The 12253-nt window shown below is 33.3% G+C and overlaps 3 protein-coding genes across 4 annotated transcripts; all 3 read left to right on the top strand.

Annotated features, from left to right (window-relative positions):
• Positions 1 to 4015: 4015 nt before the first annotated feature.
• On the top strand, positions 4016 to 4596 carry LOC137834498 (uncharacterized). Its single transcript, XM_068642531.1, has one exon. The coding sequence runs from the start codon at positions 4135 to 4137 to the stop codon at positions 4402 to 4404; it is 270 nt and encodes an 89-aa protein (XP_068498632.1). The 5' UTR covers positions 4016 to 4134; the 3' UTR covers positions 4405 to 4596.
• A 1112-nt stretch (positions 4597 to 5708) lies between these two features.
• On the top strand, positions 5709 to 6308 carry LOC137835492 (uncharacterized). The gene has a single exon (XM_068644025.1). It carries the CDS (start codon positions 5852 to 5854, stop codon positions 6116 to 6118), a length of 267 nt encoding a protein of 88 aa, XP_068500126.1. The 5' UTR covers positions 5709 to 5851; the 3' UTR covers positions 6119 to 6308.
• Positions 6309 to 7615: 1307 nt separating this feature from the next.
• Positions 7616 to 11329, top strand: LOC137835491 (vesicle-associated protein 4-2-like). 2 transcript variants are annotated; one of them, XM_068644024.1, is made up of 8 exons: positions 7616 to 7778; positions 8014 to 8345; positions 8862 to 8932; positions 9240 to 9321; positions 9406 to 9524; positions 10598 to 10675; positions 10761 to 10880; positions 11104 to 11329. In XM_068644024.1, exons 2-8 carry the CDS (start codon positions 8069 to 8071, stop codon positions 11161 to 11163), a joined length of 807 nt encoding a protein of 268 aa, XP_068500125.1. In that variant the 5' UTR covers positions 7616 to 7778; positions 8014 to 8068; the 3' UTR covers positions 11164 to 11329. The 2 variants fall into 2 exon arrangements, with proteins under 2 accessions (XP_068500125.1, XP_068500124.1); XM_068644023.1 differs by having other exon boundaries at positions 7619 to 7940.
• Positions 11330 to 12253: the final 924 nt, after the last annotated feature.

The following is a 12253-nucleotide window of genomic DNA, read 5'->3' as shown; positions in this document are numbered from 1 at the left end:
TTGTCCAGTTTTAGCAATTACATGTTTTCAATTATGTTCTATTCATGTTCTTGAAGTTGTTCTTGTTTTCCTTTCAATTTCGCCATATGTTTGTGTTAAGGACATGACACTCATTGTTCAAATGAGTTTGGCTTTTCATTTGGATGACATTATCCTCCATTGAAATGACCTTAAGCCTCCTTAAATGTTGTGTATCTTGTTTAGATTGCCATGCTTGTCAATATGAAAAACAAAGCAAAATTCCATTTCTAGTAACTACTTGGAGAGCAAAAAAGAAGCTACAAATGATTCATACTGACGTAGAAGGGCATCTTAGAACTCCTTCACTTAGGGTAGTCATTACTACATTATTTTTGTAGATGATTTAACTTGTATGTGCAGGATTTATGTTTTGAAGTTCAAGTCAGAGGTTGCAAGGATTTTTTGGAAATTCAAAGCAAAAGTGGAAAATGAATGTGACTGCAAAATTTAGACATTAAGGTCTGATAATGGAAAGGAGTATACTTCATATCAATTTAACTCATTTTGTGATGAAGCAGGAATAGAACATCAACTTACAGATCCTTATATTGCATAACAAAATGGAGTAAGTGAGAGAAAAAATAGATTTATTATGGAGATGACCAGATGCATGCTATATGAAAAGAATTTGCCAAAAAAAATTTGGGCCAAGGCAGCAAACACAACAATATTTCTACAAAATAGACTTCCCACAAAAGTAGTAAAAAATAAAACTCCTTTTGAAACATGGTATGGGTACAAACCTCCAATAAACTTTCTTAAAAATTTTGGGTGTCTTTGTTTCATCTATGTTCCACAGGTTAAAGGAGATAAGCTAGAGAAAAAAGCTATTGCTGAAATTTTCATTGGATATAGTATAGTTTCAAAGGCATATAAAGTCTTCCAACTAGAAATTGAAACTATAACTATTAGCATAGATGTGCATTTCATGGAAAATGAGAAATGGAATTGGGAAGACTCAAAGACTCCTATTGAAACAAAAAACCCATAGCTAGATGAAATGGAAGATGATCCACCAATTAGAGGCACTCGATTACTCTCTAACATATATCAGAGATGTAATGTTGCAATATGTGAACCTATTGATCACGAAGAAGCTATCAATGACCCAAAGTGGAAAAAGGAAATGAAGGAGGAGTTGTATATGTTTGAGAAGAACAAAACTTGGGAGCTTATTGACGTACCTCGAGATTGAAAGGTAATTAGGGTGAAATGGGTGTTTAGAACCAAGTTAAATATTGATGGTTCATTTAACAAACATAAAGCAAGGCTTGTTGTTAAGGGGTATGCACAATTTTGGGTGTTGATTATTTTGACACATTTGCACCTGTTTCTAGACTTGATACAATTCGTTTGCTTTTTGCTATTTCTGCACAATTTGGATGGAAGGTACATCGAATGGATGTCAAGTCAGCATTCCTAAATGGATATCTTGAAGAGGAAATTTATGTTGAGCAACCTAAAGGTTTCATTGTGGAAGGAAAAGAAGACAAAGTTTATAGGCTGTCTAAAGCTCTTTATGACTTAAAACAGGCTCCTAGAGCATGGTATAGCCGAATAGATGATTATCTCCTTAGTTTAGGCTTTGACAAAAGTCTTTTAGAATCTACACTTTATGTCAAATCTAAAGGTTCTAAAACTCTTGTTATTTCACTATATGTTGATGACCTTTTGATTACAGGGAGCAATGCAAAACTTATTGATGATTTCAAATTAAATATGATGCAAGCTTTCAAAATGACTGACTTTGGTTTAATGAACTTTTTTCCTTGGAATGGAGATTAAGCAAGACGAGGATGAGTTTTTTTTTGTCAAAAAAAATATGCTAGGGAGATTTAAAAAAAAATCATATTGGAAGATTGCAAGCACGTCAATAGTCCCTTGAATCATAAAGAAAAACTAAGCAAGGATGATGGAGCTGATGTAGTGAATGAAACACATTATAGAAGTCTTACTAGTTGTTTGATGTATCTTACAACAACAAGGCCATATATATTGTATGTTGTGAGTGTTCTATCTAGATTCATGCATTGTCCTTGTGAAGAACATCTGAAGGCTGCAAAGAGGGTTGTTAGGTACATAAAAAGAACTATAAACTATGAGATTAAGTTTCAGAAAAGTCAGAATTTACTGCTTGTTGGGTATTCTAACAATGATTGGGGTGGTTCTTTAGATGATAGGAAAAGTGCTTTAGGGTATTGTTTTAGTCTTGGCTTAGGAATTTTTTCATGGTGCTCAAAGAAACAAGAAACTATTGCGTAATCTACAACAAAAGCTGAATTTATTGTTGCTACAGCCGCAACCGCTGTTAACTAAGTCTTGTGGTTGAAGAAAATTTTAATTGATCTTAACATGGAGCAGAAGGGAAGTACTAAAGTTTTTGTTGACAATCAAGCTGCAATAGCTATTTCTCATAACCCTATCTTTCATGGAAAAACCAAGCATTTTAACATTAAGTTGTGGAGATATAAAAAGATGGAGTTGTTGTTCTTGTTTATTGCAAAATTGAAAACCAGGTTGCAGATTTGTTTACCAATCCACTTCCAACCAACAAGTTCGAGTTCTTAAGACAAAAGATTGGAATTTGCAGTTCAAAAATTAAGGAGGAGTGTTAGATATTTTGTTTGTTTGAAATGCATGTAACTCTTTTTTTTTCAATTATTGAATAAATCTTTATAAATAACTCTTCCTAAACTTTAAACAAAAAAATTCCAATCAATTACCGCAAACATTATAAATGTATTATTAACAAAGATAACAAATATCATCTATTTTATTTCACTTAATATATTTTTTTCTTTTAATATTTTTTCTTTTTATTTAGCTGTCCACCTTTTATTATACAATAACAAAACGGAAACCTACTCAATTTAAATTTGGTTTCAAGACTGTTTTAATTGATGTAAATACATTAATTTATTAGTGGTGAGAAAAATTTGAAGATGATGAAATAATATTTGAAAGACTTTGATGAATATTCAACTATTCAAACGGAGTTGAAAACATTCTTAACAACAATCAAAATGAACTTAGTTGCATCACAAATACTTATATCTCAGCAAAAATAATAAACAATTGCAGGAGTTAAAATCATAGAAGCATAATGACATATTTTCCCGAGTATCAAGTGTACTAGGTCGTGAAAATGAGAGAAAACTTATCATTACATTACTACTCGACCTACTTTGTTTTTTCTTTGGTTTTAGAAGGTTCCTATAAGAATGAAGAGTTTCACTTCCAGTGCTTTTGTAATGATAATAGGAGGATTTATTATGACTTACCCCAACTTTAATCTTGTCAACAACACTAATTTCATTATTAGAACTAAAAATTTCCTGAGAGTTATTTGAACTCTATTTACTTACTAATTTTAATATTAAAATTCTCTTAGTCAGTCAACTATGCGCTTATTAATACATTTTTCACAGAATAAAATGAAAACATTAAACATTAAAAAGTAAAAAAATGTTAATAAAAAGAGACATATATATACTTCCAACAAAAAAGAAAAATCAAATAAGTCTATAAAATCAAATTCTAAAGCAAAAAATCAAATTCATTTTCTACCATCATAATATTCCAAGTGTCGCTGGCCACACTAATCTTCCTAGCTTGATATTGCTTATATATCTTGTTAGCCAGATGCTTAGGCCATGTTTGGATTATTTAATTAGTTAATGCCCTGAACTAAGTAACTAGACAACAAGCGGATTCATTCCCTTCCCAGAAACCAGGGTCTTTCTAACGTTGATTGGTTTTATGAAATATGCTACGTTGTCTCTTTCTCTACCCAGAATATACACGTGTAACCTAATCCTTACTCTGCAATGCATATGCATGGGATCGTGGCACGTCTCTCACACAGACACGTGGCGCTGAAAACTGAAACAGGATGCTGAGCAATTAAAAATCATTTTTTTATTTTTAAAAATGGCATCTTCTTTCAGTCACCGACTTTTGCATCCCTATATATGACTACCCTTCACTCCAATGTTTCATCATTCAAATGCTTTTGCTTGTATTCTTCTGATACATACTCAGATACACTACTATCACCTTCAGGTGCTCAAAAATACTGAGAGGATCACTTTAACTACTAGTACTGCATTAGAGATGGGTTCATCTAAGAGAGCTTCTTGGACTGTGGTTGTTGGTGTTGGAGTTGTGGAGGCTTTGAAGGACCAGGGTCTCTGCAGATGGAATTCAGGTTTCAAGTCAGCTCAGCAAAGTGTGAAAAGCCATGTTAGATCGTTGTCACAGGCAAAGAAGCTTTCTTCTTCCTCTTCTGCTGTGGTTTCTAGCAAAATGCAAGGAGAGAAGGTGAAACAGTCAGAAGAATCCTTGAGGAGAGTCATGTACTTGAGTTGCTGGGGTCCCAGCTGAAGGAAAGAGAAAGACAATATGGAGAAAACAGTTCTGTTCTTTGAATGTAGCCATGAAAAGGTTGTGCCAGATCGAGAAGGAGATTTCTCTTGCTATGTTTCGCCTGCATTCATTTATGTATATTATTATTGTTATTTGTTCATTGTTGTAACAGTAATCACGATGAATATCAATTCAGTGAAATTTCAACAATCTTCGTAGTTTTCCTTCTACTAATATTGCTGATTTATATAGCATTATTTAGAAAGAGAAACAACCAATTAATAATTTGAAACTCTTGTAACTGAAGAGAAATACAAAAACTCAATTAGTACTTGTACTTATCCCCTCTAACTAAATATCAACCCATGTTATGTGTCCTTGCACGAGTCATGAATGATTCTGCAACAATACATACTTTATTAAATCAGTGATGATATAACATATTCTTTCTCAAAGGTAGTTAAAATATTATAGCTACTGCGGAGTGCATATACAAAAATTATATTATCATGTGTAATAGCTTAATATTACTTTTATTAGTTTATCACATTTTTACATAATTTATTATGTTACACAAAACTGTTGTACGACTAAATTTTCTCAGGTCAGCAATATGATTCTGCAAAAAATCGATTTGATTTGTAAGAACATTGTCAGTGTTGTATATAAAGGTCTCATTGTTATGTTACAGGATTCTACTGAAAGTAATGAAAACATCAAAGCTTTTTGGTGAAAAACTTAAAATTTAAACAGTACAAAGGTCTCATTGTTATGTTACAGGATTCTACTGAAAGTAATGAAAACATCAAAGCTTTTTGGTGAAAAACTTAAAATTTAAACAGTACAATGAATTGATTTAACTTTTCAGTCTTTTACCTGTATAAAATACATATTTTTGGTTATCAGATATATTTTATGTGAGTTTACTTAATAAAAATAAATTTAAATTATTGAACAAAAAACGAAGGAAAAAGTTACTTGATAAAAACTTACCTTGTAACCTCAATTATTAGATGCCAAAGGGGTAAGAGTGTCTTGATATGCCAAGCATGCATCATAGTGACACCAAAATATTTGATACTTAGAGTGAGTGCGACAATTGTGTGACAGGGACAGGTGGTCCTAAAACTACGGATTCATTAAACTTGGTTCCAAATCTTACGCAAAGCGAAAACCACTGGCTACCCCCAAAACCAGTTGCTAGCTAACCAAAACTTTTTGCCTATGGTTTTTCTAAATCTTTGGCCGTTTCCTCAGTTTAGCAATTTTGTCTGACATCACATGTCAAGTGCTTCTCCTCAATATAAAACCACCTTCATTTCAATACCTCTCAATCTAAAATCCTGCAAGATATTTCTTCCATTCACTCAAGTTACACTACAATTATCAAGTATCAATTGGGTTACTTTTGATTCTTTAAAAATCAAAGCAAGAGTTTCTTTGGAGAAGCCTTATAGAAGAAAATATGTGTTCAGCCGGCAGAACTTGGGCTGTGGCAGCCAGTGTTGGAGTTGTGGAGGCCTTGAAGGACCAGGGTCTATGCAGGTGGAATAATGCCTTAAGATCAGTTCAACATCAAGTCAAAAACCACGTGAGATCCTTATCTCAGGCAAAGAATCTTTCTTCCTCTTCTTCTGCTATGGTTTCTAGTATATTGAAGGAAGATGGGGCAAAGCAGTCAGAAGAATCCATGAGGACAATCATGTACTTAAGTTGTTGGGGTCCCAACTAGAGTCACAAGGGCAATTAAAAAACTGTGTCTAATTTGACTGAACCTTTGCCCTATAATATGGGGCAGGGATTTCGTGGTCATGTCCAAAAATTGCTATTGTATTGCGACAGATTTGGATGTAAATTTTGATGAATGAAAAATATCTGAATGTGTTAAACCATTTCAAAGTTTAACATTCTTCGCACTATAATATGGCTAATGCTTGCTACCTCTCAGGGGGCTAAACATAAGTTTGCACTTTCATTTCTCTATTGAAACTTACTAGATTTCAGAAGAAAAAAATAGAGAGGAAGGAATCACGAATTAGTGTTTAGAAACTTGATTAAACCAGAACTAAAGCAGGACTGTTTCTTTTGGCGTTTGAAAAATGCAACTTAATTTGGACATGCCTTTTTTTTCCTGATATAATAATAATAATAATACATAAATAAACTACTATTATACTCAGTAATTAAGTAAGAAACAATTTAGCTGAATTTAGATAAGGATCTGAAAAAGAAATTGTTATGATCCATATCTCCTTGATAATTACAACTCTCTCTGAGTAAGACAGTGCCACCACACCTGCCCTGGCAAAAACAATCCATGACCTGGTTGTTGATTATCATAATGTTAATCTTCAATCGGTAGTAGTCCAAAAGAAAAAGAGAGGATGATAGCTTTTAATTTTAAGTAATATAAAAATTAATTAGTAAACTATTATGAGACCTTTTAGCAACATTTTTTTTTAGAAGAAAGTAGCTTTTGGGCAAAGGTTGTTGGATTATTCCAAGCACATTACTAATGAAAATTATTGCCAATTCATGAACATAGGATATATTATTGTATAATTAGAAAAAGAAAACCATAACAGAGGGAAGGATCAGTGATTTTCGTGGTGTCATTCTTAATAAAATCACTTGCTAGTAATGTTCTACAACCATATGAAGTAATGGTGGCTAATAAAGAAGCTAGAAGTAGCTTTATTTTCTCTGTTCTTTTCAAGCAAAAGGATAAATAATAATAAATTAAAGGGAAGAGAACAAAGAGAAATATCAATTTGGTGAAAGGGCACATCCATTGCCAGATTTATTTCGACCCTTATGTGGTTAGGTATGAAGCCAACTTTATGTGGATTGCTGATTTTGTTTTTGTTCTTATCGAAATTGCCTTTTGCTTCAAAAGAGCAAAAAATACAGCTCTTCCATACCTTCTATGTTGTTACTGTGAGGTGTGAATGCTAAAAAAAACATGAAACGGCATGGCTTATGCATTTAGAGTTTCGTTTGTTACAACTTGTCAGAGAATTTTTTTTCCTCATTACAGTATTTTCGTTTTGGATTAAAGACTATTTTTGTTGTGATATTATAATCATGTTAAAAAGACTTTGATGAAATGGTTTCAGTGTTATAAAAATAATTGGAAATTTATATGATATGAAAAATAATTACTGAACTTTTTGAGAAATTACTATTACAGTGATGTCAAATGTTGATAAGAAGTAGGAAATGATTGCAGAGAGGGAAGAATCGCAGGAACTGTGTGACATAAGTGAAACGGACCTCAAACACAGAAATCAAATCTACAGAATTGGGTGCATTGAGTCCGAACCCAATTTTTCATTCCATCACAGTAAAATTGATGCCACCATCTCTGCTACCAAGTTGTCTCACTCATAGAGGTACTTACCAGTACGCGGTAACTACCACCCTTTTTGACAAAACAAGAAAAAAAAGTTGTAAATGAAACGCAGCACAGCCAGGGGTCACATTCGAAACCTCAGCCTTTTCTCGGACAGACTTTTTACGTTCCAGTGCTTCGACCAACAGACACAACCCACATAGTAATTCTGCCATTACTGCCAAATCAACCTTCGTGTTCCTCACTCACTGAACCCAAAGCTTGAAACTTTGCAGGCGTTTCTGTGACCCAGTTGCCGGAAGTGGCGGTTCCAGGTGGATTCCGGGTGGAATGGAGGTAGAGAGTGAAAAATCAGGGTCTGATGGGAAAGTTTGGAGTTTTTGTAGAATGCCATTTTGGCAAACAACTCACACTCCATCTTCTTCTTCTTCTTCATCTTCCATGTCTTACAACATGCACAATGTCCATCAGCAAAATCAGAATAATCTTCAATCTGTTGATAGATCCGGTCAGCATTCTTCAACCACAGTCTTATCTGTGGCAAAGTCTCTGCTCCCTACAAAGAGGAGGCTTCGTCTTGATCCTACCAACAAGCTTTACTTTCCATGTAGGTGTCTCTTGAAACTTGTTTATTTTGTAAAAAATAAGCAATGTTATACCTTCTGATACATCTTTTCAATATTTTATAACTATCAAATGAAAAAGGAAATATATTTAATATCTTCGACACATAAAAAAACTATTTAATACTTACCATACAAAGGAAGCAGAGGATTTCTATGAAGATATTATAAGAAGATTTAGAATTATTCCCTTGTGTGTGAGTGTGTTGAATTTCTTATGAAATTAATGTTTTGTTTCAATTGCTTGGTCTGGATTTTTTTTTTTTCATTCTACAGCCTTGTGAATGGGTTGCACTATTCATAGTTATCATGGCTAACGTTCACATTTGTCCATTCTGTTTTTTTACCTTGCTTTATTGTTTTGCTACACTTTAAGTTGACCCATCTTTTAATAGGAGAAAACAAGAATATGATGATGAGAACGGATTCATTGATTTGTTTGTAGTGGATGTTAGGTTTGTCTTCGCCTGATTCAATGTGACTTTGTTTTGATTTTGAAGATGAACCTGGTAAGCAAGTTAGGAGTGCAATCGCAATTGGAAACACTTGCAAGTCTCATGTAGCTTTCAAGGTGTGGTTTCTGTTTCTTTTTTTTTGCCATCATGTTACTCTATATCATAAATTGGCTAATAACTCTGTCATTCATGGTATTCAACATACGATGTAGAAAACTTTTAGTCTCTACACACGCATGAAAGTTAAGTTTTGGAAAATTACTACAGGAAACGTAATATGTTGATCTTGACCATCTTCATATACGGTTTCATGGCATATATCTATAGGATGATATGAACACTGATATTTTATACACTGCCTTTTTCTTTATTTTATCCACTATTTAGGTTACTACCAATGATGATGTTTTCGTTTTTTCTTAGTTTCAAACAACAGCACCCAAGAGTTGTTATATGCGTCCTCCAGGTGGTGTTCTTGCCCCTGGTGAAAGTATAATTGCTACTGGTAATTTGTGCTTTTAAACTCCTGTTTAAGTAACATGGCCAAATGCTTAGAAATTGCTGATTCCTCTTATCACATATTTACCAGTATTCAAGTTTGTGGAGCCACCAGAGAACAATGAGAAACCAATTGATCAAAAAAGCAAGGTTAAGTTTAAAATCATGAGCCTAAAAGTGCAAGGTGAAATCGACTATGTACCGGAACTGGTAATTTATTATTGCTCCTTTTGATGATATCTGGCATCATCATCATCGAGTTTTTCATTTATATCTTAGCTTGTTTATGTAAGATGAAATTCAAACCTTCTTTCTGTTCGTGAAACAATTAAGATTTCTTGATGGTCTATATGTCTTAAAATCAATTTTTCTTTTAGCGTGGGGAAAAACTGAAGATGTTAGTTTAACCAAAGATGTTGTTCAAGAAATTTGTATCCCATGTGAGTACTGTTGAATTTTTTAAGATAGTTTTTGCTTATAAAGAGTTCAAAGAGATTCCATGTTGTACGAATGGGAGTTTGGCATGTGGTAGTTATTGGAAATAAAGGTGGTTCTGGAACCTTTGTGCTGTATCCATGTGAGTACTGTTTAATTTCTTAAGATAACTTTTGCCTATAAACAGTTCTAAGAGATTCTAGTTGGTGCCAATGGGAATTTGGCATGTCTTAGTATTGGAAAAGAGGTTCTGGGACCTTTGTGCATAATCATGACCTGATTTTACTTTCTTTCTGGAGACTTGAGTTGTTGTAGCTTATTTATTTTCTGTCTCCACATCGACTTGTGACATATATCATACTTGAATATCCATATGCATGATTGTTTCATGATTCTCTTCACACAAGTGATGCCAGAACTGAATTTTATATGAAATGCCTTCTCCGGTATATCACTCTTAATGCATTTTATTAAGGTGAGTACACAAGGTTTTGTAAGTAAATATATTGTGGAACACTGTTTGTTGCTAGCATTGCAACTTTGATTATATTGTACACAACCTACTTACACTGTAATTGTCAAATTAAAGATAAGTAACACAAAGAATGCATTTAAAATGCCTTAAGCTGATTGCAAGTATTCACAAATCATTTTTCATAATTCATCTTTTGCAGGTGTGACTCGCAAGTCTTGGACTTATTCCTGTATTGATAAATAAGCCAAGTCTATTACGTTACTTTGAAAATTTAAATCGAAGTGCTTTGGTTTCTTGAATAAGTAGGCATGCATTCTGTACACAGAGCAAATTGGAATTTAACATGTAAATGTTACATAATTTTTTCCTGCAGTTTGATGAGCAAAGAGATCAAGTGGCAATAGAGCAAATTCTACGGGTTATTTTTGTGGACCTTGAACGGCCTAGTCCTGTAAGACTGCATATCTCAAACATGACAAAAAATCTCAACCATTTTATTATTTGCAGTTATAATTGAAAGCTGTTATTTATGTAAGGCACTGGATAAGCTCAAACGGATGTTGGCCGAGGCTGATGCAGCTCTTGAAGTGCGACAGAAACCGCCGGAGGAGAAAGGTCCTCGAGTAGCCGGTGAAGGCCTTGTTATAGATGAATGGGTTAGACACTCTTCTTTGCCACATTCTTTTGTCTGAGTAAATAATATGTGCACACTCACTTACAAAGTTACAATGACTATTTCAAAAGTCATTCTGCCATGACTTCTGATTAGTTGAGAATGTAAAATTGTTTATACTAATAATGCATAAATATCAACTCTTTATTTATATTGATTATTCTCCTTCCATTTTCTCATATTCTGCATCCTTTCTCCTTGTGTAGAAAGAAAGAAGAGAAAGATACTTGGCCCAACAGCAGGTCGAAGGTGTTGATTCAGTGTAAAGTGTTTCTTTCCTCTTTTTCTTGGGTCAAGCCCTTAATGTTCTTTCATTGTATGCCCTGAAATTGAATTCCAGACTCACTGATCTGATATGTCATACGCGATTGAGTTGCCTAGAAAATTGCTATAAAGCAATAATGAAATCCTTTCTCTTTTCTTTTTCAACAATGTTTGTGATGTTATGTGCGAGATAGCTGGTTTGTTTGAGAAGTATATATGGATTATTCCTGTCTTTAACATGTTTTTTCTATATGAACGATGGATCAATACAATTGATTATATTAAAGTAGTATTGATGTTGATAAGCCATTAGTTGTTTATAGTTATTTATCAGGTGAGAGAAAACAAAGTTGGTAGCAGATTCATGGCGGCTATAATAACTAGCAAGATTATAATCTCCTTATTCTTATTCTAGTTGGTCCAAAATAGTAAGGCTTCTTCTTTTAGTATTATTTTCATCAGTTGGAGATCAAATGAAATCAGAGATCTTATACTTATTTTTTGTTAAAAAAAGAGGTTAGTGGATTGAAGCAATCAGTAAAATTAATCAATAGATAATTAGTTAGCAATCACGATCTTTGGATATCTTTTTTAAGGGCATGTCACTATATTAGTTGGGGACAGTGGAATACGCATTTGAAATGATCTCCTATTTCTCCTTTGATTTGGTTACACTTTTTTGGTACATGATCATGTTATACTAATATTACAACATTCCAGAAATAGAAAGGCTTTGCATTTTACCAGAATGTTTGCTTTTACATTTGAATCCAAAGGGATCCACTCAAGCAGCTTCTGTATATTGTAGATGTTCTACATGGTGATGGAGTTATTTGATTCACATCTATTAATTATTTGTCAAACACATTATTACTGTTGTTATTATTAGTACTATATTATTATTATTAATCAATGTATATAAACCTTCACCTTCACCACTTGGAGATTAAGTCAAGTCAGAGATTCTATATACTCTTTATTTTTTTCTGGAAAGAGGTTAATTAGTGTCTTGAATAAGCCAGGAAAATTGGTATGACTAGATAATTAGCTATCAGTCACTGTCATTTTATTTATTTTTTTAGGGCATGTCTT

The sequence above is a fragment of the Phaseolus vulgaris genome, chromosome 5 (genome assembly GCF_000499845.2).
Source record: "Phaseolus vulgaris cultivar G19833 chromosome 5, P. vulgaris v2.0, whole genome shotgun sequence".
Lineage (NCBI taxonomy): Eukaryota > Viridiplantae > Streptophyta > Magnoliopsida > Fabales > Fabaceae > Phaseolus > Phaseolus vulgaris.
Note: the sequence above shows the minus strand (reverse complement) of the source record. Positions and strands in the feature narration are given on the sequence as shown.